We start from the raw sequence: 27,833 nt of genomic DNA, 5'->3' as shown, positions 1-27,833 counted from the left end.
ACATATCAATGGATCATTTTATCATAGTTTCTATTTAATGATCATAAACATAGCTTGGTTTAGAAGTCAAAGGGAATTCTGCAGGCTTCAAGTGGGATTATCAATCAATCAAAGCAGGACCACTGTGAAGCAATCTATTTTAATTTCTTTAGTTTAAATTTCACTTAGACCAGCATTGACAAAAAGCTTTCATCATTTTGACACATCTCTCTTGCCATTAATTCTTTGTAAGTGGTTAATAACTAATCAATCAAAGAAATAAACTAATTTGTGGATACAGAGTCAACTTTGCTATTCAGAATATGATAAAGAGAGCAATGCTTTACACTGCATTTCTAGTTATTCAGTTGGGGGTTGCTAACATCTATATCATTTCTACATCCTCTCTTTCTTGGGAATCTAGAATGTTTATGTTTGTCATGGGGAAAAAAAGTTAGAATTCCCACCTATGGGATTGTGGAAGATCTAAGGTTGGAATACACAGGGAGAGCACCGATCTATACTTTCTGACTGTCTACCAATTATTTTTCTATCATTTTTCTTTCTTGACTTAATTATATCATGTCCATTTATAACAAAAGAATAGATGCAAAAAATAGTAAAATGCTAGCTTATTGAATAGAACTAAAACTCAACCATATGAAAATGTAGGCAAAAAGTTCCCTCCACCATCAATTATTAGGAGAACATTACAGAATTCTGAATTTGAAATTTTTCATTGTTTCATTGTATCGAGAAGATCACTTGTTCTGGCTGGACAGATATTTAGCTTCAAAATCCATGGTACTAATATTCCCCCTTCCCTCTTAGATTTGCTGTAGTATTTTTATTCCTTTTATTTGTGAACAGCAATAGCCCAGATTCTTCTCTTGTTGACTGGTCATCCTACCATGAGTGGAACATTTAATTGACCTAGGTCCCTTTAGCTAACATAATAATGAGTCTGTTTCAGTGGGAAGCACCATGCACCCTACAGATATTTCATTCAATTTGGAATAGCCATCCATTCATTGGATTCTAGAAAACATTTTTTTTTTCATTTAAAAGTATTTTACAATTTAAACTTATTTTTACCTGGGATCACATACATTCGAGACCATGAGTCACAGAACAATAACTCCTGGTTTCTGGTTTTATGCAGTGCCTTTCTGCCAAAGAGGTGGTTAAATGACTTAGTGGAAAATGTTTTCATTTCTTTACTTTTTGAGTTCAATAATGCATAATGTTAAGTTGATAGGAATTCCTTTTTTATAACGTTGGTCTCTATTATTTTCTTTTAAAAATGTGTGGTCTATCTCTAATTGTTGGGAAGTGATAAAATTTTCAGAGCTCATTCATTTGCACAGAAACTGATGATGATTTGACATCCACAAAATTGCCCACATTTAAATGCTTTATGGCCACATATGTCCTTTATAAGCTAGCCTAGAATTAAATGGTCATTCTTTTAAACAGGACACTTAAGAGTGGAACCAATGAATTCAGCATTCAGCATAGCTCCTTTTTTAGCTCAATGACTATATTGATTTCAGAAGGGAATTTTCTAATCATATAATCTGATGTTTTTTTCCCACTTAATGGTCAAGTGTTTCTCAGATGGCTCTTGTCACCTCAACTTCAATAGCCTTCTCAGTCACTAGGTTCAACAGGTTCAATAAATATTTATCATGCATTAATTTTGGGAAAGATTGTATGGAATTGGGTGCCATGTGAAATGAAAATGATAAAAATGTATAGCCTTGTTCTCCCAAGCCATTTGCCTTAATGGAAGATAAGATAAAAATTAAAGCTTTACAGTATGTCAGATTAAGACACATGCCACTGCAGAAGAACAAGGCTTTTTGTGGGTTTAAGGGAGAGATTACTTATAGACAGTCATGTAAGAAAGACTTTGTGAAGAAGCAGACAGACTCTAAACAGGGATGCAGGGGGTTGTTCTATGGAGTTACTGGGAAATTGCTTTCTGCAAGAATGAACAGCATCAGACAGAAAGTTCAGAGGCAGGAAGGCAGCCCTTTGTTTGGGGATCTACAGATCATCAAGTGATCCACAGATGCTTCAAATAACAGAACCAGAAGAGATGCACAGTTTTTAGCATTTAATATTTTCATTGGAAAAAACAGAGAAAATGAAGGTTTAAAGAGAGGAACTGACTCATCCAAAGTCTCAAAGCTTTTTAATGGTTGAGTTCATATGGAAACCACCTCAAAGGATATCCAGCCCCTGCCTTAGCTTCTATAGAATATTAACTGAGGCATTGGAGCAGTTTAGGGGAGAATGATGTGGCTCACAGGAAGCCCTTCCTTAAATAATTAGTTACTTATAGATGTCAAAGAGTTGAAAATCATGATGTTAAATAAAAATCACAAATTGAATCTTCAGTGTGAGGTACATCAACGGCAGGGAAAGAAATCAACCTGATGTATTTCATCTGTATAAAATTAAATACAACTGAAGGAATCATGGTTTAAAAAATAGATCACTAGTTTTATTTCTGAATTGAAAATGTTTCTGCATTTTATAAATCTAAAGCAGGGAGGGTTCTTCTTAATGGAGAGAATTGCTGATTAAATTGCTGACAAGAAATTGCACTTAAAAGATTCAGCAGCCAGAAAATATAAACACAGGCAATAAACACGTCTGCCTGCATCAATCAAAGACAGCTGCAGTTTCCCCCCAGAAAGGTGAGCAATTATTTATGAAATTATGTCTTCTTCAGTGATTCTACATTGCAATCCCGAAAGAAGCTGAATGAGAACAACAGACAATGCCACGGTCCCAATTAACCAAGGAGTCACATGCATTTTCCAAATCAAGGAATTTTACATATACTCTATTTAACCTCATCATCCTGAAAAGAAATTTTAGCTTAAAAAATAACGTAATAATTAAATAGGCCAGCATGCTCTAAGAGATCTGTTTTTTTTTTTTTTCAATTTTGTAAAGGTAAGTGTCTGATTCTATCAACTACACATTAACACAAATCTAAAAAGAAAAAGAGGTGATGTTAAGATGCATTTTGCAGAGGTCCTGTTGGAGTTTCTGTTTGTTCGTTTGTAAAGATCAGTTACTTATTAGTGACGCTAGGGTTCTCTCTGTCTCAGCATTGGCTCGACCTTCATCGAAAGGATGATTTTTCCCCTTGGGATAGCCACCGGCCATCAAGTTCCCGCATAGCTAAAATACAAGATGCAAGCAAATGAGGACAAAAACTGTCTCCTCAGAGACAGAATCATCCAGTTAGTAGTTTGGTATTGAAAACCCAACAGACCAAAGAACCACGTTTATGTGTAGCCTTAAGTTACACTTAGAGGCACATGGCCAGCACTCACAACCTTCACACAGGCCATGGAAGCAATGCCGAGGTCCCCTACACAGACCATGTGCTTTCAGGGGCATCTCAGAAGTGTGGACACAGAGGATGCCATCACAAGGATTAGGATATCCTTGGGTGAATTTTAAAGGGTACTGAATATGTTCTCTACCCCCTTTTGAAATTGATGATCACCAATAAGCATTTCAGTATAGATGCTGTTTTCTTTTATTAAGTAGTTACCTCTGAGAATGATAACACCATGAGCTATCCAAGTATTGATGATAACTGGTACTTTTTAATGGCAATTGGGACAGGAAAGAAGTTGCAGAGATTGGTCAAGTATAGATAAAGTATCATTAAAATCAGAAACTCTGGAGCCAAATAAAATAGCTTCAAATTCCAGCTTTGTTCCCTATGTAACTTTGGCTAAGTTGTGTCTTGGTTTCTTACAATTTTATTATTTATTTATTAAAGATTAATTGTTTTATTTATTTTATAAAGGAACCGGGGTACAGGCCAGATGCACAGGAGGGTGAGAGGATTCACCAGATACAGAGCGGGGAACAGAACAGGCAGACTGACTGAAATACACTGCTGAGGGGAGCAGTGGGCACGAAAGAGAGGAGTGCCACACCATGTGGGCCCCTCGCCGGCAGGCCAGGATGGAACCAGCGCTGCAGAAGCTGTGGACAGTTTCACAGCTCTGCGCTCAACCGCCTGTGCCACCAGTTTCTTACAATTTTAAAATCGTTATGAATATGTCACCTGCCTCGGAATATCACTGTAAGAATTTACTACAAATCAACTGCTTAGAACAGTGCCTAATATAGAGCAAACGGCATAAAAGTCAGTCTGTTACTATGGATGTTCTCAAGGAAGAAGTCCAATGTTGCATTCTATTCCCAAGCTCTCCCCACTAGCTCCTGTTGTCCAACCCACTCTGGGCTTAGCTGTTCTTCATATCATCCCTGAGGGCCTTCCTGGACCCTGAGCAAGTTGCCACAGTCTTGCCCTGGGAACATTGCCACATACCGATCCTGGATCACTTTCTCTACTGAGCTATTGGAAGGCGCCTTTGTGCTAAGTCATAAACCACTCTAAGGCAACAGTGTGGGACTCTGAGTAGGAAAGGCACCCAACAAACAGCGAGGGAATGGCTAACAAGGGTCATGTGTTTATTTAAAATGTATAACAAAGCCTAGAATTCTTGGTCTGACCAAGTCTTCTGGAAACTTCCTTGTGATATCCTCAAGATATCGTCAGGTGTTCTGGGTGTAACTCAAGGTCCAAATGCTTTTGAAGAATCCTAGAATTCCAAAGGTTCCCAATACAGTCCCCAACCTCAAGCAGGTAGTTCCAAGTCTCCATGCTTCCAGAAGTTCTACCCTAGACAACAAGCTTGCTGGTGGAGGATCACAGGCTGCAAACTCACCTGTTCTCCATACATCTGAGAGATCTAGACCTGTGGACACTACTCCACTCTTCCTTTTGGCTTCCTACTACTACCTTTTGTCCAACTTACTCTTAGTCAGCCTCTGCTTCCGCAGGAATAAGGAGGGAAGAAAAAGTCCTCAACTATTCTGCTTGCTAAATTTTACTGAAATATTTTTATATTTCAAATAGGCTAAGTAAAATGTATAGTTTCTCCTAAAATAAACTAACCTCCATTCCATGTTTCCCAGGACATCTTGATTCTTGGGAAGCTGATTTTCCTGACCACCTCAGATATGATGGAAACTTTATCCAAGACTAAATAAATGGGTTCAAATGACCTTGAAAGTAAAGGATGCAAAGACCCTACCTAGAAATTAATGCACTAAAATTAGATGAGAGGCTTCTCAGACAAATTTGGTATCTGGTTTCTTGGTCCACACGTTATGAATGGTCTTGAAAACATGATGAGCAAAGGAGTGAAAGGGGAGTTGGAGAGGTAGGGGAGCGGGGGAGAGGTTACCTCCAAAACTACCCAGAAAAAAAGGAGGCAGGAAATCTACAAAGAAAAGACAGAAGAATTTCAGTGATTTTAAATGTTATGACAGATGAGAGTTAATCGTCTCTCCAACCTCCAAGAGTTGTAAAGGACATCCCCGTGTCTTAATAATGATGCTATCAATACTGTGTCACTATTACAAATGATAGGGGCAGTGAGAGTTGCCACTCTGTGGACATCCCTCTCCCACTCTCAGGTCATTTGGTAGACACCTAATGTGCATTAGTGCCTAGTAGGCACAAAAAATGGTCATCACAATAATCACTCAGAATTATGAAGATGGCTACACTATACTAATAGACCTTACCTTTTTTCAAAAAAGGGGATAATATATACATGCAGAAATATATTTTTCAAAACGTCCAAAACTATTCTTTTAATATAAAATTCTTTAAAAAAATAAAATAGTAAGAAGTGGTGGAACAGTTGTTTTACCAGCAATACCTAATATTTGAGACATCACTGGACTATCTTATAAAAGAGAAAGGTCTAGTTTTGTTGGGGGGTGGGGGTGATATTGGTTTTGTTTGCATGTTTGTTAGTTTGTTTTTGAGTTGTTTCTGTGCTTGTTTAAGGAAGTCAATGGAAAGGCAAAGGTTTTATCTGATTCACAACATTATTGCATCACACCAATGGGAGAATTTTAAAAGGCTGAAAAATTGAGACTTAACATAGCAAATGTAGATCTCCATTTATGTGAAATATCTAATGTCATTAATAGAATGACTATGCCAACGGGTTGACTATGCCAACCCGTTTTTATCTCTTAGTAAAGTTACTGGGTGAATTAGTCTTTGCTTTGCTTTTCCTTGCTCCTTGTTTATTGTCTTCTGTGTCTCTGTGCCCCTTCTAAGACACTCCCCATGCATGTGCTTCAGGTGTTGTGTCTGCACCTGTTTACCTATCCACCTGACCCCACATGAGCATCCTGCACTGCCTTACTTCCTTCATCAGTCTCTTTGCTTTGCTACTTCATGTTTGTATTTGTTTTTGAAAGTTTCTATTTATGTTTCTGTACTTTGCCATTTGTATCTCATTGTCCTCACAAATATAAAATTTAAATATTCTTCACCATGGTTTATACTTTGTCATAGGAACATACACTAACTCCTTATATTTAATGCAGGCTAAACCTTTCTTTTAAAAGTGTTTCTATTTTGAGGGAGAAAAGGAAGTCTCCTCTTTCTCACTTGGTTCTGGTGATTAAATTTCTATGATTTGTGACTCTTAGTTTACAAAACTAAAATGGCCCATTTACAACCTAGGTGTTCTAAAAATTCAAATCATAGGCATAAATGGATATATAATAGTATGAAAAAGGAAGATAAAAATAACAGATGGAAAATTAACATTTGAGTCCCTAAAGTCTAAAACATATTTGTACATCTATGGCTCATGTAGATGCAAAAATTTCAAACAATAAAATTCAAGTCAATCATATCTTACATGCCTCATATCCTTTATCTGTAAGCACAAATATAAAAAATATTAATAATAACCAAATCAAATAAAATGTTATTAGCATTAGAGAGACTACCAAGTGCCCTCATTTAATCATATATATTTGATTGACATCACAAATTCGCATCAACTGAGAAAAGAAACTGCTTCCTTGAATAATTAATATAAAGGCTGCTTTTAAAATATTGTCACATAAGTGAAATCTATTAAAAATCTACCACTATTGCCTTATTGTATCACATATGGCCCAATTTCCATCAATAATTATGAATGTTAAAATATGAAATTATTGCATTAAAATTAGATATATTTTATAGATAGTTAAAAGTAAGAGTTGAAGTCATGTGTTTTACTTGGCACAGATATTTTAGTTAACATGCAAAGATTATATTTGCCATAAATTGAATATCTGAAAATTATCAACATTAGTAATTTCAGTAAAGCCAGAGTTGAGTGGAGAATAGAGGTATCAACCTTTGTTCCTGAGATGGGGAAAAAAGCCTCTTGAGTCTTTGGAGTTGCAAGAGTCATACTACTGCCTCTCACTTAGGGTGTCCCAATGGCATCAGCAAGTGCCCATGAGTTCTATCTCGGAAGTCTTTCTATTTTCTTTCAGAGTTAAAAGTAAATTTCATTGAATTATTTACTTATATTTTTGCACTTTTCTTCTTTTCCATTTATGTAAAATAAAATATGGATGCTCAGATAACTCAGAGCAGGGCCTTCCTCTGAAGAGTGGGTCCATGGTTAATAATACCTGGAAAGGAATTCAACCCTAGGATTCCTGAAAGCTATGAAGAGCAACATCCCTTTCCCAGACACAAGCTTTGTTTTAGAAGTACACAAAGCTCATTTTGGAGTCAAATGGAGAAATCTGTGCTATCTTGTACATAGACTGATTCTAACAGATGGATTTTTCTTGAAATAACTTCATTAGTTAATCATTTCTTTTACATATACTTTTTCTAGCTAATTGGTGGAGCTGCCAGCTGGAACAGTTAAGGATCCTCCAAAGGAGCTGGTAGGTAGGGAGAAAATCGGAAAATTCCATCAATTCTAGAATGAAATTTCTATTAATTTCACACTAACCATTATGTATTTTGAGAATAAAATCATTTTAAGTATTTTTCCCAATGTATTCTAAAATTTTTAATTGGTCTATACTTAAACTAAATCAATCATCTAGGAGAAATTGTAAAGTTGAATAAACAATCAGATTAGAATTTTCCACCTTGGCACTGACAGTGTGGACTAGGTGATGTTTTGGAGGTGGTGCTGGTGACTTGCCATGTGTATTATAATAACCTAAGCAGCATCCCTCACCGTTTCTCGCATGATGTCAGGAGAACCGCTTGTTGTGACAACCCCAAATAATCCCAGACATGTTTCCGAATGTCTCCGTGGGCCAATCTTCCAAGTTGAGGACCATTACTCTTGAAGTATTGAATAGTTTTTGCTAACTTTTAGTTCAATTTTTTAAATAATTTTAAAAAAAATTACATATGTCTGTGTGTATATAGTTAACTCTACACACTTCTAATGTAATAGAAATTTCTGCCTTTCCATCAGGTAAGTAAAATGTTTTGGGGGAGAATAATTCAGCAGCTAATGCTTTCATAAATCTCACCGAAAGAAAAAATATGGTGAGTGGCTAATAACTATCAATGAATATTAATTATCTAAGGAGTGTCTTCATCATCTTCATCACAAGTATTCAGGTTTTCTTCTCCTTTAAGGAAAAGGAATGAACTTATCAATAGGTAAGTAACAAAATAATGCCTTAGGATCATTTGAGATGAAAATGATTAATCAGCACATTAGATGCCTAAAGTATTTTTAAATAAGGAAAACTGTGTACTTTAAAGAAATGCACATGAAAGAAAATGGGATGCTTTGGCTTAACCACCTACTTACAGAGTGAGTCGAGGTTCACAAAATGATTAGTCTCAGATAAAGAAAAGTCCTGTTCTTTGAAATTCAGTGGTGAATGTAATGTTCATCATCTGTTTATCTTAGTGATTTTTCTGTAATTTACACGAGGAGGGATGTAGGAAGAGTACCATTGCAGTAAGATGTTAATCACTATACTTCTTCGAAGGACAACCAGGAGGCTATTCCAGGTTAGGGTGAAGGTCAGAACATGAGCATGTGGGAAAAATATGATTTATTATGTTAAAAAACAAAGACCTAGATTTGACCCAAATTGCTTTCTTTCGGGGTCTCCCTGGTGGCTCAAGAGGTTAAGCACAGCACTATGAAGCTATCTGCAGACTCTGCAGCACCAGTTCGATCCCTGGCCAGACCGGGAGAAACCCACATGGCGCAGCAGACCTCTCCTGACCCGCCTGCTGCTCCCCTCAGCAGTCTATTTCAGTCAGTCTGCCTGTCCTGTTCCCCACTTTGTCTCTGATGAATCTTCTTACCACCTGCACCTCTGGCTTGTACCTAATTCTTGTATGCATAAATAAATAACTCCTTAAAAAAACTGTTTTCTTTCCAGCAAATTTTTCCCAATACAAATTAACTCTAGTGGGTTTTTAGCAGCAGATAAAGATAAATTTTAACATGCATCAATTCCTTGTTTCAGAGCATCATTTTCCCCCAAGATATTTACCTCCCAATTCCACAGTAATAATTTCTTTGGAAGACTTCCCAGAGCCGATGTAAGAATGGAGCTATGATCTTTAACTCTAAAAACCATTCCTGTGCTGGGTTGCGTGCGTTACCCAACAGCACAGAGGTCATTTGCTTCATACACCCCTTTCTTTCAAATATATTTTATTTTATATAATTCTAACATCATTCATTTTGCACAATGCATGCATTTTCATGTGGGTTCTATTCCCCATACAATTGCACCCCCCTTATTTTGACCCTAATCCCTCCTCTCCCCACCTCTCCACCCTTACTCATAGCAGGAACTTAGAAAACCTAAATAAGGGGCCAGGAAAAAGACGAATTATAATAAAGAAAAAAAATCAAAATCGACAAGCAACTGCAAACCAGAACGACACCCCCTTCTTCAGCGAGGCCACAGCGCGGCCGCGCCCTCGGAGCCCGCAGGTGCAGGCCCTGGCGCTGGCTGCGCGCTGGGCCTCTGCGCGCGCCCGGCCCCCGCGCAGGCCCCACTTACTCTCCGCGGGCTCCTTGGAGCGCCGGCCGCTGGAGGATTTGCGCAGGAGGCTGCGGCCGGAGGTGAAGAGGCTGGTCAGCTCCTCCAAAGGGCTGGTGGGCGTCCTGGAGCGCGAGCCCCCGGGCGCCGCGCCGTGCGTGCCCACCGCCGCGTGGACCATCCTGCTCGCGTCCTGCGACACCGGCCGGGCCGCGGGGGGAGGCACTGCTGGCGCGCTCCGGGCCAGGCCGCCCGAGTGCACGGCGTCGTAGGGAGGGGGCCTTTTGAGGCTGAGGGGCGTCAGGGACCTGCCCATGCTCACGGGCGACGGGGAGGCCGAGTGGCTTTTGGGGTACCCGTGGGGAGACTGCGTGCGGTACAGCGTGGACGGCGCGGGCGGCGACGAGGACAGCGCCGAGGCCGCGGCCCCCTGCCCGAGCGCAGCGCCCTGCTCCTTCTCCAGCTTGGGGTGCCCCGAGGAGGCGTGGGCCGGCAGCGAGGATGGCGACGCCCCCGCCTGCTGCTTCATGTAAGACACGTTTTCCAGCACGGGGAGCTTGGTGACCTCCAGCGGGGTGAGCGGAGACTCGTCGGAGTTGGGGGAGCACTGCACGGGAGCCGGGGGGAACACCAGCAGCGGGGGCCTGTGAGAGAGCAGGTTGGGGAAGGGCGGGGGGATGTCACAGAGCAGACCCTTGGGGGTGCAGGGCACTGAGGACTTGGCCGGGTCCGAGTCAGGCACCGTGGGAGTAGCACACTGCGAAGAACAGCTGTGGTGGTCCAAGTCACACTTGGCGTCTTGGCCGAGGTCGTCAAAAATGGGGTACTTCATCTCCTCGTAGACGGCCTCGCTCTGGTCGTCCTCGTCCTTCCTGAAGTCTCTGAGGATGTTCCCCACCATCTCGATGTACACCGGCTCCTCCTCATCGGGGTCCCCCGCGGGGCTGCCCACCTGGGAGAGGGAGGCGTCCCGGGTGAGCGACCTCCGCCTGGGCCCGTGCTTTTTGATGTATGTCTCGTCGAAGGACGTGCTCAGCTGAGTGTTGGGGTTCCGTTTGGGTTTGGGAGGAGGAATCTTCTTGGAATATTCATCGCTGTGGGGTCGTGGTTTGGCGGACACTAAAAGAAGGAGGGACAAAAAGAGATGAGTTCTGGAGGAATCTCCCCAAAATCCCTGCACTTGGGTTTACTACTCTCAGCTTTTGACAAGCAGAGGTTGTCTGCTTGTTTCTAGCACGACACTAGAAGTCGATATTTCCCCTATTAAGAAAACTTGGGGGGCCTCCCTGGTGGGGTTAAGCATTTCACTATGAAGCAATCCACAGTGTCTGCAGCACGAGTTCGATCCCCAGCCGGCCAGAGAGAAACCCACATGGCACAGCAGACCTCTCCTGTCTCGCCCGCTGCTCCCCTCAGCAGTGTATTTCAGGCAGTCTGCCTGTTCTGCTCCCCACTCTGTCTCTGGTGAAGCCTCTCACCTCCCCCACCCCACACCTCTGGCCTCTACCCTAGCTCTTGTATGCGTAAATAAATAAATCTTAAAAAAATAAAAAAAGAAACTTTGTATGTGGGCCTCCCTGGTGGTGCAAGGGGTTAAGACACAGCACTATGAAGCAATCCACAGACACTGGGGCATGAGTTCGCTCCCCGGCCAGGGAGCTACCCACATGGTGCAGCAGACCTCTCCTGACATACCTGCTGCTCCCCTCTGCAGTGTATTTCAGTAGATCTGCCTGTGCTGCTCCCCACTCTGTCTCTGGTGAATCCTCTCACCACCCCCCCACACACACACCTCCGGCCTGTACCCCAGTTCTTGCATGCATAAATAAATAAATCTTTAAGAAAAAAGAAAGCTTGGATGAGAGAATCATAATATTTGTCTTCAAGCCAATATTCATAATCCAACACGGATAAATGCATTAGACCAGAACTAGCTGTCCCTCTGCCTTAGAATTTCTAAATACAAATCTTCAGATAAAATATGTTGTATAAAAACAGTCACAAATTTCATAAAAATTAACTTGCAAGAATTAATCTAGAAAGAGTCTCAAGGGAAAAAGTCTTCATTTCTGTTAGCACAAATGGTCACAAAAATACCAAAGGGATTAAGTTCTTTTAATGATGTGGCTATTACACATGATCACATTTTGCTTTCATTTAAGATAAAAATGTCTCAGCTTGCTAGACTTAATCTCTGTCTTGGTTCAGATAAATCACTTCTATACAGATAGGGCTGATACTTCAGGGAAAATTGATGTGAAAATCTTATGAAGTAGACAAGTTAATCTCCAAATCTCCAGGTATTGTTGTTTCTGGTGTATTTGTCTGTTTTTGCTCATAAGTTATTTTATGATATCCCCAATTGTTGTTTTGGCATGAATTTATTGGATATGCTTCAGTGGCACATCAGAATCCCTTCAAGAGTTTTTAAGAGGATACCCCAAAGAATGACATGTAAGCTTAAAGAGTAACTCGTGGGAACTCACAACAGGTCTGTGTGCCACTGTACCCCACAGCCTGCTGGAAGTCCCCCTTCTGATGGAACATAAAACTTCTGATATCATACAGTAGGGTGGAATAGGGTGGCAACACATTTGTGACTGAAGTCAATTGTTCGGCATGCAGGGAAGGTACCAAACTCTTGTCATTATCTCATTCTCTCATCTTGTTGATAAATGATTATAATGATTATAATTATTACACATCGTGGCAGAATGGCTGTTTGTGGCACATGGTAACAAGCAATGGAAGCTGAGATATAATGGGGTGAAAACTATCAGGGCAGCTCTTTAGGAATGTTCCACAGGCCATTGGCTCCTCTTGGTATTTCCCACTGGGCACACATTTCACTGCTTTTGAAATCTACCTTGTGTTTTAAGTTTCATAGGATTTAAATAAGAAACCTAATGGTATACAAACATGTGAACCAAAATAAAAGAAAACCATAAATTGATGAACAATGTTGACTTAGCACTAGATGAACATTGACAGAGTCAGGACTGAGCAGAACACAAGCTCACCCAGGCGCTTCTGAAATGTATTTCCAGCCTCCTCAACCTCATTCTAGTCTAAGCTATCATGTTAGACTAAGTAACTCAGACTTGGGGAAAACATTTTTCCCTAACTATTGGATTCTAGTGGTTGAATGGTGTGGATGAGGGGGGGCCTTAGAGAATATGAGTCTGAACAGCCAGGAGATCTGTGAAAGAAAGGTTGACAGGCGGAATATCTGTGTACATGAGATGGGCAGCTAGATCACATGGGGGCAGCCATATTTAGAATACATTCTTAACTCTAACTTAAATTATAACTCAGTTTTGTTTTCTTTGACTCTTTGCTAAAGGCTGATGCTCCAACAGAGACTCAGGTACTTATATGAAGAGAAATAATAGGACAAGCAGAAAGAACCCAGGCTGGTGAACCCAAGCCTACCTATCCTGGGTGGTAACACTGCATGGAGGGGGCACCGTGGCTCAGGACCCCCAGGCAATGTAAGGTGAATGGTAGAGCAGGGAGTTGCATGGTCCTCAGGGAAGCAGGTAAGTAGCAAGACAGACAGCTCTCCAGGTGACATCCCTTGCCCACACCCATCACAAGGCAGCCTCTGCAGGGGGCATGAGCAGTGCTTGGTTTACACTCAAAATGTGAGAAAACCACATCCCTTCATGTCTATATAGTGACAGAAGACAGAGAAGTTTCTTTCTAGAATACCATATTGCTAGAATTGAGGTAAAACAATTATTGAGAAGGAATTTAGAAAAATCCATTTGTAGTATGAGGACAGTTTCAATGCCAGATCAAGTATAGCTGTTGTCTGACACACAGAATAAAATATAAGATGTGACTCTTATGGTGGCTGAGATATTCCAAGTTGATAGCTGCTGGGACTGAATCTGCCTCTCTCCCCCGCCCATTTACATGTTGAAGTCCTAACCCCCTGTGTGATCGTCCTTGGAGATGGAACCTTTGGGAAATAATTAGGTTGAGATGAGGTTAAGAGGATCAGGTCCCCATAATGGAAGAGATTATGCCCTTATAAGAAGAACCACCAGAGAGAGTACTGACTCACTCATTCCCGCCAGCATTTGAGGACATACTGAGCAGGAGGCACTTTCCAAGCCAGAAACCAGAAACCAACCATGCTGGCTCTTTGTGGAATTGTGAGAAAATAAATGACTATTGTGTATGCAAGCCAATCTATGGTATTGTTAGGGCATCCTGAGCTGTTTCAGAAAATGGTATATTTATTGAGCCCTTTGTAAAGACCATGTGCAGCTGAATGATGAACACCCACTTTAATTTCATCCTCTGGCATAGTAATACTTCACCTTGCTTTGCTGTGTAAGAATTAATGTAGGGGGCCTCCCCTGGTGGCGCAGGCAGTTGAGCACAGCACTGTGAAGCTGTCCGCAGCCTCTGCAGTACGGGTTCAATCCCGGCCAGCAGGTGAGAAGACCTCTCCTGTCTCGCCTGCTGCTCCCCTCAGCAGTGTATTTTGTCAGTGTGCGTGTTCTGTTCCCCGCTCTGGCTCTGGTGAATCCTCCTGCTAATCTGGCCTACCCCGGTTCTTGTATAAATACATAAAACTTTTTTTTTTAAAAAAAAAGAATTAATGTAGGGCTTCCCTGGTGGCCTAGGGGTTGGGTGTCAGCACTATCACTGCTATAGGCTGAGTTCCATCCCTGGCCAGGGAGCTGACCCACATGCGGTGCAGCAGACCTTTCTTATCTCGCCTATGGCTCTCTTTAGCAGTGTATTTCAGTAAATCCACCTGTTCTGCTCCCCACTCTGCCTCTGGCGTATCCTCTCACCCCCTGCACCTCTGATCTACATCTCAGTTTTTCTAGCCCCCCCCCCAAAAAAAAAGGAAAAAAGGAAAGAAAGAATTTAAATCTCCTTTTTTTTTAAGATTTATTTATTTATGCATACAAGAGTTGGGGCACAGGCCAGAGGTGTGGGGGGTGAGAGGATTCACCAGAGACAGAGCAGGAAACAGAACAGGCAGATCAACCTAAGCACACTGCTAAGGGGAGCAGCGGGTGAGTCAGGAGAGGTCTGCTGCACCATGTGGGTTGCTCCCTGGCAGGCCAGGGGACCGAACTCATGCTGCAGAGGCTGCAGACAGCTTCATAGGTTATGTCTTAACCCCTTGCACCACCAGGGAGCCCCTTCTCCAATATTTTTTTTAAAGATTTATTTTTTTTATTTATTAACACAAAAGCTGGGGTGCAGACCAGAGGTACGGGGTGGCAGGCGTGTGAGAGGACTCAACAGAGATAGAGTGGGGAGCAGAACAGGAAGATCAACTGAAATACACTGCTGAGGGGAGCTGTAAGCAAGTCAGGAGAGGTCTGCTGCGCCATGTGGGTCACCTCCCTGGAGGGGAATCAAACTCATGCCACAGTAGCTGCTGATAGCTTCACAATGGTGAGACTTAACCCCTTGAGCCACCAGGGATGCCCCCAAATCTCTCCAGTCTTTAAAAGGTAACTTTCACCTGTCCCTTCCCTAGACCTTCTCACCCCCTGAAACTACGTCATAAAGAGCAAAACATAGCTGAGAACCGGGATGCTCATGCAGGTACCCTCCCAGGGGGCACCCTTCTGCCACATGCTCCAATATTCTGGTTTTTCTTTCCATCTGGATCTCCAATCTCTGATATGATTCCAACCTATTTTCTAGATGTTTGCTTGGCACACTGACTTCCTGTTCTAATCCGAGGCATGCGACAGCTGAAGCACTTCTCCCAGCAACCATGCCCACCCAGGAGATTCTTCTCATCTGAGCAATGTCTTCCTCTCCCCCTCCCTGTGTGCTGGAAAGAATGTAAGGTGGGCAGAACCACAAAATTCCAGCACATTTTTTTTCTGGTTCCTCTTCCTTTGCATTGATCCAATTTTGAAATGAGGGGCCTCCCTGGTGCTGCAAGGAGTTAAGATGCACCACTATGAAGCTGTCCACAGTGCTGCAGCATGAGTTCAAGTCCCGGCCAGGGATGTGACTAACATGGCACAGCAGACCTCACCTGTCTCCCCACTGCTCCCCTCAGCAGTGTATTTCAGTAGATCCACCTGTTCTGCTCCCCACTCTGTCTCTGGTGAATCCTCTCACCCCTGCCTCTCTAGCCTACACCTTAGCTTTTTGATGCATAAATCTTTCTAAAAAATTTTTGAAATGAGAGTACTGAGGACTATTTAAAGAATGAAGTACTAAGTAAATTTCAGATGATCAGGATGAATAAACAGATTCATTCCTTCTATATCAGAAGACTTCTTTTCCCAGAAAATGTTGGCTTCTCATTTCATATCCCCTCTTGTAATCTCATCATTTGGTCTGGAAAATCAGAGGAGCAAACAATTTCTTTTCTAATAAACTGCTTTTTTCTCCCAATTTTCCATCTATCATATGGTTTTACCTTAGTCGATGTATTGAGCAAATAATTCATGAAGCAAAAGCAAATTTCTCAAGTGTCATATATGCTTTTTAAAAAATTTATCCATATAAGGTAAAGTCTGAAATATTAAGCAACACTGTCCCATAATTTATTCTACTTTAAGCTCACTCTGAGGAATTAAACATTAAAGAAAAAAATCATGTTTAAAAAGTCATTTTTAGATGGTACTTATAAAAAGCTTTGAGATATATACTTAGAGACTGAAATACTGCTAATAAAAATTAAAATTCCATTGCAAATTTCAACATTTAACCAAATTCAACAATAATTAAAAAGGTGATTTTTATAGCTCTTGAATGAATTTTAAATTATTTCTAATAAGCCCATAGATAGAAGCAATAATTCCTGTTCAGCTCCAAAACACAAATTTTAATGCTTAAAATAGTACAATGACAGTTGCATTGAATAAGCAGAAAGTGACATTTTTGAAATGAGGTATCTGAGCACAAAGGTTATGCCTGGCTTTCAGTCATGTAGATGATCTTTCACAGTTCATTTTGGAAATTCAGCATGTCAACCAGTCCCTCTGAAATATTGTTCCTTCCTTATTAAAAAAAAAAAAAGTCTGATTTAAAACCATGCATTCACAGGGCCTCCCCTGGTCTCCCTCTGTCTCTGGTGAATCCTCTCACCCTCCCACGCATCTGGCCTGTACCCCGGTTCTTGTATAAAATAAATAAATAAATCTTTTTAAAAATTAAAAAATAAAACCATGCATTCACATCTGTGGATGTTAGCATCCCTAAGAAGTGAAAAAAGAGACCCATAAAAAGTTTCTTATGGAAAGTCTCTAGTCACAGAATTCCAGGACTTGAAGGGCTCTTACAGATTCCCAGCCTGATGTGCTGGATATATCCAATCCGTGTGTTAGAAGAAATATAAATTCTTTATCAACTACTTCTTAAAAGCCTCATAATGTCAGTTTAATCTCATGCCTTTTAAAAATCAAGGCAAGTACTAGGGGGATAAAGTTGTGATTTTTTTTTTTTAGTATTTAGTATAAAGTATCTTTTTAAAACAGCTACTCAAGCCCCTCTATAATGGTAGAACCATAACTTTGTAGCTCTAGTTCAATGTATTTAAATACATAATTCAAGCCAGGGAAAGAGGTTCAAGGGAGAGAAGTAAAGTCCACACTGTGTGATCCTAGAACTGGCTGCTTCTGGAAGGAATGTGACAGACACATTTCCCACTTACAGCAGAATTGTGCTCACAACTCTCTTTTTGCAACTCACAATTTCAGGAGATTGAGGGATATTTTTATTTTCACAGTCACAAGCTCAACAATACATTCTGCAAAATTGTTCCTTTATTTTTAAATTAAGGTGTCTGTGAAGATGGGCGTAGCAAAAATCCTTGGTCTGTGTATAGTAGGACCAAGGAAGTGTGATAATGTATATGAGGGATCAGCTTTGGAATTGGAGATCTATATTATTACTTTAAAACCACATTGCATAAGGTTCGTGTCTTATGATGTTTATTTCCCTTGAACTGTGATCTGAGTTCCCCGTTTTCATTGTTGTCAAGCCCACATGGGCACAATTGGACTGGTGGTTTGCTAGGGATCCATGATTTCCATGTGCCTTCCCAACCTCGAGCCCCCATTTTTGGGAACAGGACTATAAACTGCAAGTTTCTGCTCCTGACTCACCAGTCAATGACATGCCTTGAGGAGCAGATAAATCACACTTTTTGTTCAAAGGACATGGCGATGAAGAACTGCACCCAGGAGGCTCCTGGTTCACAAGCATGATGTAGATGGTGAAATCTGGGTTTCAAGATGATATTAGAATGCAGGGAAACATTTATGCAAAAGTGTGAGTATTTTGTCCATTGGAAATGTGGCTGGAAGCCTAAGGCCATCTCAATCTTTCCCTCCCTGTGTTCACTCTCCCTATCAATAGGTGAGTCTTACCTCCCTCTCCTCAAACCATGGATTGAATAAAAACCATGAATAAATAGAATGTGGCAGCATATTTTGAGTCGTGGACTTAAGAAAATGGACAGCTTTGACTTTCTCTGTCTTAAAAGCCAATCACCATCCAAGAACTATTAGACCAACCCACAATTTGTGAAAACTCAAGATAGCCTTGTGAAATGGTCGTGTGAAAGAGAAAGACCACCTGGACTTGTTAGTGAAGACTTGCTGGATCTTCTAACCCATCCCAGCTGCCAACTGAACACACGTCAAAGAAAAGACTCCAGGTAATGTCACAAAGAACAGAGAAACTAGCATCATAAGTTAAGTCAATTCATAGAATAATAAAAAGTTGCTGGTATCAGTCATAGCAATTTGGATTGGTTTATTGCACGGCAAAAAATAACTGAAAAACCCAAAATTAATTTCCTGTTTCTGCGGCTATCTCACAGAAAAATGCTATTGTTATTTTCACAGAGCCAGGGTACAGAGTGCACCCTGTGGAAACAGAAAACTCCCTTCCAGAATAGAGAAATTAAGGAAGTAAGATTGCCATCTGAGCATTATAAAATCACCACAGGATGACTCAGAAAAGAGATATAAAAAGATGATGTACTTTCTGGTCAAAAAGACTGGATTGAAATCAGAGTGAATGTATGGATGTATGTATAGGAAGAAGAGCCCAAAAGGAACTTTCCAGCCACAAGGAACATAAAACTCACAGCTCAAAGCCTAGGGTTCCACCAGCTGTACCCAGGGACTGTGGTTCTCTATTATGACTGCTGTGTAGATGGACCCAGCAAGTGAGTAGAGACTGATCCCCCTACACTTATGATTTTGGGGAGTCTTTCTCTTTTTAACTTCAGATTCGTCAAGAAACCTTTAAATAATTTTGATTTCCAAAATTGTATGCATTTGTTTCTCATTAGAAACAAGCAAAGTAGAATTTTGGTTTTATGCTTTGCTATGTCTGAATGTTTGTGATTTCTGCCACCCCCCGCTCCCCAATAACACACATCAAAATCACAAATTGGAATCCTAATTTCCAATGTGATGACACAATAAAGTGGGGGCATTTGGGAGGTGATTTGGTCATGAGAACTGAGTCCTCATGAGTGAGATCAATGTTCCTACAAGAGACTTCTGTGGATAGAGCCAGAGGTCAGGAGTCTAAAGCCTGGAAGAGACTCTCACCAGAACTCAGTGACACTGGCATTCTGAGCTTGGGCTTCCAGATCCAGAACTGTGAAAATTAAAACTCTTTTGTCTATAAGTAAGTCAGTCTGTGGTATCCTTTTAAAGTAATCTGGTTGAATTAAGACAAAGACAAAGTTTATCCTTTTTTTTTCTTTTTTTTTTTTTTTTTTTTTGGAGTTTAGTTACTATATCTTACTTACTCTGGGCATCTGTAGAGAGGGATTTTCTAGGCTTATAATTTGAAGGCCAACCCTGTATCAGCACCAAAGTGACACCATTTCATGGAATTTCATCCAGGCAGGCAACCAGCATTACCAAGGCAATACAACCCTCTGTTCACAATATTGGTTACAAATTTCTTGTCTGGGGACTCCCCAGTGGTACAGCGGTTGAGCCCTAGGTTGCAAAGCTGCCTGCAGCCTCCGCAGCACCAGTTCGATCCCCGGTCACCGGGCGAGCATCCCACAAGGCGCGCAGACCTCTCCTGCCACCCGCTGCTCCCCTCAGCAGTGTACTTCGGTCCTTCTGCCTGTTCTGCTCCCCACTCTGGCTCTGGTGAATTCTCTCACCATCCCGCACTTCTGACTATACCCAGTGCTTGTATAAATAAATAAATCTTAAAAAAAAAATCTCTAGTTTGACATTCCCATCCCAGGGTAGAATCTGCTTTCTTAATCACTCTCCTCTTGTTCAAGTCATGAGATGTACTTTTGACACAGTCCATTTGTAAAGAACAGAAATGGTGGCTGTGTGTGTGCATTGCCTGGTTACCTTATCGCAAGTCCTCAAAGCCCACCCTGCCTTCCATTCTTCACATAAGTCTAGAAAAAGGCAATGTATTTATGAGAAAGAGGAACTATGTTCTAGGCGTGAACCCAGCTGCAGAGTTAGCTAAAATATGTCCCATAACTGACAAAATTTAGTTGCTTGACCAAACTTTAGTCAGGCTCTTGGATCTTCTTCTAGGCCCATTATTCACTTATAAAACAAAGTTTCAATAAGAACTCTTCTAAATCAGTATAATCAGAAACCCTGCTCTCAATGTCTGCTCACCTTCAATATCTGACAGAGTTCTGTAGCCTCCACCCCCCCCCCCAGGTGATGTCTGACCATCCTGGTCCATCTCCAGTCCATCCCCACTAGGTTGATTAAGCCAGATCTCTCCTGACCTCTTGTATTTCCATTTAGAAATTTTCTATCCACTGTTTCCTACTCTTCTCTTTTTCTATAAATGTCCACTTGCCCATGTTGTCTTTGGAGTTGAGTCTGGTTATATAATGAAATCTCTCACCCCATAGTACAATAGTACTGAATTAAATCTGGTGTTAGTGCCTCAGCTACTATCGAGCTCTGACTTATGTCTGTCATTCCAAACTATAAGTATCTGGCATCTTTGTGGCACTCACATCTCAGCATGAAAGTCACTTTTTCCCAAGAAGTCTTCCAAGACCACCAGTCAGTGCTTCTCTCTGCACATTTCTCTCATTTGCCCCTCAGTGAGTTCATATAAGCATCGAAGTATTAGGGGATATATTTCCTTGCTCCCACCTGAGACAGGGAGGGCATTTTTCCTAGAGACAGACACTCTCTGTCTGCCCTGATCGCTGCTGAATCTTCTGTTTCAAGTGGCTAGCTCATCACAGCTAAGTATGTGTTTACTGAATGGTAGACCTTTGCCAATCTTAGAGCCAATATTCACGATTTCAAGTATTCTCCAGGAACCCATGAGCTACAAATGACCCTATATCTTCCATTTCCTTGGGCATTATTTAAATAAGAGTCATAAATCTAGGAAACATATGAAGTCTAGAGCTGTGGTCAAAGAAATGAAGGTGTGCATGAGAGAGGTTTAAAGGAGGCATAGTCATCACCACCATGTGGAAATCCATGCAAGTTAAATATTTCACCTACCTAAAAGGCCAGAAAACTTAACTAAGGAATTCACATGGTCTGCTTTCAGTTCCTGTATCCTAAGAGAAGGTCAAAGAGGGACATGGAGGAGCACAGGACACAGAGAATGTGCAAGTTAGATCCTACAATGGATATGACACTTGGGTCCTTCTGTCCCTACACATGAGTAAAATTATCGGTGTGGAATGTAAAGACACTAAGTAAAGGAACAGACCAAGCTAAACTAAAACAAACCAAGCAATCTGAGTGTAGAATTGAAGTTACTAGAAGCAGAAGGTGGGAGGTAGCTGAATGGACTATGAGGCAAGATCATTGGTGTTTTGGTGGTAGACTCCAGGTAGAAATATACATCTGAAGAGGTGTGAACCTATACCCTTAAATCACATACAATGTTGTATCCCAATGATACTCCAAAAAAAATTCAATTAAAAAAAAAAAAAAAAAACCCTGGGGGTCGGGCCTCCCCGATGGCGCAGCGGTTGAGCGCTGGGTTGCGAAGCTGCCCACGGCCTCTGCAGCACCGGTTCGATCCCCAGCTGCTCCCCGGCCATCGGAGGAGGGTCCCACATGGCGCGCAGACCTCTCCTGCCGCCCACTGCTCCCCTCAGCAGTGTACTTCGGTCCTTCTGTCTGCTCTGCTCCCCACTCTGGCTCTGGTGAATTCTCTCACCCTCCCGCGCTTCTGACTGTACCCAGTGCTTGTATAAACAAAACAAACAAACAAAGAAATAAAACATGCCTCTATAAAAAAAATTAATAAAAAAAACCTGGGGGTCTAAGGAGTTCATAAATATCATCCTAGATTATGAATTTTCGGATTATAATGATCATTTACTGAAAAAAGTTCTTTCTTTGTAGACACAAAACCTAATATAGTGAGACCATTCAAACAATATCACAAATGTGAAAAATAGAAAAGAAATATTCTACAACTTACTTATAACTCTTATCCTTCCTGAGTGTGAAAGAGATACTACACCAGGCTCCTCAGTTCTAATAAACAACTATTACTAATAATACCACAGCATCATTACTTTTGCTTCCAAAAGAGAATGTCAAACCTCCCATTATAACCAAATATAATTTCCACCTTTGTTTTTTTCTTTGACCTTCTTCATACACCCATTCCTTTGGCCAAACCTAACTACTCCTATTCCACACACTCAGGTGTGTATGTGCTCAGACTTTATGCACTTTGCTCTCATTACCCACTACCTCACCTAAACAAAAACTTCCTGTCCTTAAAGATCCCATTCAAGCATCACTAATTCTCCCTTTTCCTTTGTTATATTGTTAGTTCTGTTTTTGTTTTTGTATTTAATCTGGGCTTCACTTATTCATTCCTGTCAACTTCCTCATTTCCTACCTTTTTTCTATCACTTTCTCTCTCCTGAAAATAATGAGATTTCCAAAGGTAGAATCAACTCAACTTTTTAAGAACCTCAGCAAACTTCACAGAGGGATTTGTTCTCCATAGATACTGACCAATAATTCCTTTTAACGTTTGTTTCAATGGACAACACGCTATCAATGCAAAATGATTTAAAATTTTCAATTCTCTTTGTCATATACTCTTTAGATAATCTTATTTTGACCCTCCATTTTCAATGTTTCTTAATAAAAGTTTATCTCCTTAGAGTTTTGGGAGTATTTTGTCTTGAAGATTAGTTTTATTGAGGAAAAGAACTTAAGTAAAGCCATATGTCTGCATCACTATAGGTTGCCAACACCAAGAACTCTCTAGTTGGCTTTATCTATGCAAACCAATCACCTCTATCAATTAAGGATACTTAGGAAGTTCAAATCAGGGGAAATACTAGTTAAAACTTAGGGCTAGCTGAGTTATTAAATCACTGGTTATAATCCTTTTATCCCTGTACCCAAATATTTTGAAATCTGCTGTTGTGCATGTTCACAGTATTATCACAGCATCTCTACTTGCAGAGAAGGGAAGTTACCAAGTAAGTTAATTTCCTGAGTCTGGAGGGAAAAAATATAGCAACAGAAAACATAGGCAAGGAAAATGTATGATGCTGAGACCCAATAGAAGCTCAGTTAATTTAGATTCAACCCAGGAGGATATTATGTTAAGGGATAAAAAGTTGGGAGAAAAATCCGATTAATGATTAGAATATTTCCCCTGTTCCTCAGGCAGTCCTAACTTTGTAGAAGCTGGATTCCTGCATCCATAGATAGAGTCTACTGGGGATTATCCTTTTGAGTCTGTCCTGGCCAAGATAGTAAGATAGAAATGTCTGTGATCTTTTTAAGTATCTGAAATCAGGTAAGAAAAAGAGTGGCATTACAGAGCCATAAAATACTCCATCTCCACTCAAGTTGTGTGGAGGTATGCTTACAATCCTCTAGTGAAGATATTGTAATAGCAATATTAATAATAATAATTATAATAATAATAATAGGCATGACAGGAATGGCTACATATATCAAATGCATTGATTGTATTAGGCAATGTGTTTTGGAGAGAATATTTCACTTAATCCCTACAACAGCCTTATAAGGATGCTACTATAACCCCCATTTTACAGACATTAAAATTTAGTTCTCTAAAAACTGAGTTATTTGCTAAATGTCAAAAGCTGGCTTTGAATCCAGGTGATCTGACTGTAGAACAAATAATTATTTGTCTTCATGGGTAACTGTGTATATTTGTTTCACAAACATATTATTAAGGGTGTTTTAACCATGTCAAAAAAGCACTGCCAATATGCTTCCTTGAGTCATATTAACCTGTGTTTCAATCTCAATTTAGTAGTTAGTTTAGTATTTAGTAACTTTAAGAAAGTCAACTCTAATATCTTTGCCTCTCATTCTACTCAACTGTTAAGTAGATATGACACTTTTTTGGTAAGTGTTCTAAGGATTTTAAAGGTCACTACACTTGAAATACTTAGCATTCTGCCTGGCCATAGGAAGGGCTTTAAAAGCGTAACTAATATCATTATCAGTAATTATCAGTATTCATTTCAGAATCTCTCTGTGTTCAAAGATATGTAATGGGAGTTTATACTTTCATACATACTTCACATTTATTCAGCACAGAGCTATAAAAATTAATGGTGCCAATGCCAGAGATCCTACCAGTTCTGGGAAACTATAAAATGAGTGATTGCCTAAATAAATATAGATTTTATGTTCATTGAGCTATGAGATCAATATTTCAGTTTCCCTCTATATTAGCTTTATATCCTATCTATCAAAATACTAGAAGAGAATTTATTTTGAAAGATGTAATCGGTCCTTTAAAATTATATAGGCACTGTAATTTTCTGGACATTGTCATTTAAATGTTGGCATTCTTAGTTCCTTATGGTCTTAAATTAAAAAATAAAGATAATTTTCTTTGGGTGAGCTTTAATTTAAAATACAATTAAAATCCAAGCCAGAAAGATGAAGGGATATAAATCCTAGCATAAGTATGGTATTGCTGAAAATTTAAGAAATTCACACCTTTTCTTTGAACTCTCTTTGTTCCTAAATCATAGATATACCCCTTAGGTTTTGCAAAATGACATTTGGGAGATGTTCTCTGTGCATCTCAAATTTAGGAAAAGCGTGACTAGGTTCTAAAAGAGAGCGAGTATTTCCAAAAGATGAAGTGGGTCATCTCTAGGGCATCTCAAAGCTTTATGCCACCTGCAAGTAATAAGCACGGAGATTGTTTTTCTATTCATGTGACTCAGATCTGGGTATTGCAGATAGGCCTCCAGCCCAGGTAGTGTGCCCTTCCCTCCTTGAAGACGGTGGCTGGGAATTTTATTTTACTCCGCTGACCCTTTAAGTCTTCGCTAGTAGGATTTTTATGTAAGTTCCATTTATGCGTCTCCAAATTCAGATAAGGACAGTGTTCTCAGGCAAGTCAACATGGTTTGGGCCAGACCAGATCCTCCTTGACCAGACACTGGCCTCCCAGGGCCCTGAGTCCTTCAGGACCACTGACCACTCAGCAGAAACTAAAGCAGCATGGACAGGGCCAGGGGTCGTGGGGCAAGTCGGCTGGAACTTCAGAATCTGAACCTTCACATCAGCTTTATCTTTTGTTTCTCATATTATGTGGTGTTTCTGTTGAACCCACACTAACTTGAAGACAGGGCACTGCGCAGACTGGCCAACAGTGGGCCATGTGGAGCCACATCCCAGGGGTGCTGGCAGTTTTCCTTATCTAGGATGAAACTATGTGGCATTGTGAATCTAGCCCTTCATTATTCAGATAGTTATGACAAATGCCCGTTATTGTTTATTTCTGTTTTAGATTTAGTTTTTTTTTCTTTTTATTGAAGTCATCAGGACATGAATGCTTATCCTAACATGTGAGAACACGTTCACCCATGTTCTCAGTTTACCCAGTCGATACCATTCTCACATCATTGTTCTCAGATTATTCCTTGCAAGTCTCCTCCTATCCCCAAGTCATATCTTAAACATCTAACCCAACATCAGCTTGAATCTTAGTCTGAAATTTAAACTTCAACTCACAGATTTTTGAAGGATAAATAATGATAATGTAGAGAAAAGCGTTAGGCCTATGTATATTTATAAACTCAAATTTGACTTTGTATGAACATATAATGTCCACACATGCATGTGTGTGACTATATACACACATGTGTATGCATATAGGCATGTGTGTATATCTGCACATGTATGCATGTGTGTAACATCTACTGTAATATACCTGTATATATCTATTCATCTATTATCTATCTCTATCATCTATCTATTATCTGTCTAGCTAGCTAGCTATATCTTATATACCCAGAGATGCCTTGCTTTACGATAATGAAATGCTTAGTATGTCTGATAAGATCCTTTATATAGATAAAGATGTAATTACTAGAATCATGAACCATTCCCTCATCCCTGCTCAAACCTGGCAATGTCTTCTCATAATTATTCTGATAAATAAGGTCTCCCACGACATAGCTCCCATCTCTTCATTCTTCTTCCAAGACTCAACCTTTGATAAAAGACTCTGCAGCCAGAGACCTCTCTTCCTGTGACTCAGAGCAAAAAACAACTCCCCCGTTCAGGCTTGTCTGCCAAGTGCCCCTACCCTGGGAATGCCCCTCCAAGAACTCTTGACTCCCCTTCCCTCCCAATGTAACCTTGAGGTCCTGATTTAATTTTCAGTCAGGGAGTTCTTCCCCGAAAATCCAATCTAAAACTCATCTCTCTTTTTTCAGGTCACCATGTCTAGGCACATACTCTTTTGTGTTACTGGTTGTTAATGCCCTTAATGTTACTGGTTGTCTTCCTCACCTCTGAAGCCCCAGCTCCTAGCACCGTGGCTATCATAGAACACATTTAGGACTTCTGCAGAGTTACAACTTTCCTATTACTCCTTCCTTCTAAACACCCTCCAGTAAGTTCATTTCAGAAATACAAAGTAGAGAGTGAGCAGACTGCTCACACATCAGACTTTGTGATCCCCACAGAAAGAACAAATTGTGAGGTGAGAAGCTACAAAGGCTTGTTACAAGGAACTTGGGAGAAAAGAGAGGTTGGGCTTGTCCGAGCTAAGGTAGTTCAGGTAGAGACAAAACATCCAGAAAAGAGTGTGTGACTGGACACGATAGGTGGGGAGATCCAGCACGAGAGGACAGCAACCACAACGGAGCAGGGTCTGGCCGATGTCCTGCCGGCACAGATTATCCAGAACAAGCACACAGGGTGACCGGGAGCAGGGCTGCCACTTCTATTTCCTTGATTATGAATGTTCTGAAGCAAATTTGCTCTGTTAATGCTTTTCAAAGGGCACAAAGACCCAAACAGGGAAGACAAACTATTCTCATCCAATAGGAAGGGTTGGTGTTACCTTGGAGATAGGGATCCTTTGCAAGCAACCCAGTGTCCTAAAATCCTCCAACAATCACCCTAAAGTACACAGCGTGTAAGCCAGGGAACGAGAGCCCTCTGATGGGGGCACTGGTTGGCAAGCTGCTTGAAACAGTAACACCAAGTCCTGAGTCAGAGAGGAAAGGCAGACACTGGGCACACATGGTAAACACCCTTAGAATAAGCAGGAAGCCACGTGCCCTGGATTTCTGGAATTCTTCTATGTATTTCTGTGAACAGATTCAAAGGAGGGGAATTGTTTCCCTCATTTATGTATCATTTGTCAAACACCTACACAAAGCAACAGTAGAAACTGTTCTTTCCCCTAGTGAATTTACCATTTAAAGGGGAAACAAAACACATATAATTTTGAACTATTTACCAGCAAGTGAGACTCGCAACTGACAAAACAAGCAGGAAAAGCACCAGTAACCCAGATTGCAGCTCCCACCCCCTCCTGCTCACCCCCTGGCCTGCCAGGTTCCTAGTGAGCTTTTCATCACATTCTTAGCCTTTCACTAAGGTCCAGTGAGGGCCAGAGCTTTTCAAAAGACTGTGGGCCAGACCTTAATCCTGTTCTTTCTTTTGCAGGGTATGTTCATGGTCACACATTTGGTAAAA

General features: G+C 40.7%; 1 protein-coding gene across 1 annotated transcript in view; it reads right to left on the bottom strand.

Moving 5' to 3' along the window:
* NYAP2 (neuronal tyrosine-phosphorylated phosphoinositide-3-kinase adaptor 2) overlaps positions 1-27,833 on the bottom strand; it is a gene marked incomplete at both ends in the record, with an annotated part of 236,682 nt that overhangs the window by 81,748 nt on the left and 127,101 nt on the right. The window contains one exon of the mRNA XM_084239825.1: positions 9,901-10,998. Within this exon, the coding sequence (XP_084095951.1) occupies positions 9,901-10,998 (1,098 nt within the window). The remainder of the gene's footprint in view (positions 1-9,900; positions 10,999-27,833) is intronic.

Source organism: Talpa europaea (assembly GCF_964194135.1).
Source record: "Talpa europaea genome assembly, chromosome: 1".
NCBI classification, from domain to species: Eukaryota; Metazoa; Chordata; class Mammalia; order Eulipotyphla; family Talpidae; genus Talpa; species Talpa europaea.
Note: the sequence above shows the minus strand (reverse complement) of the source record. Positions and strands in the feature narration are given on the sequence as shown.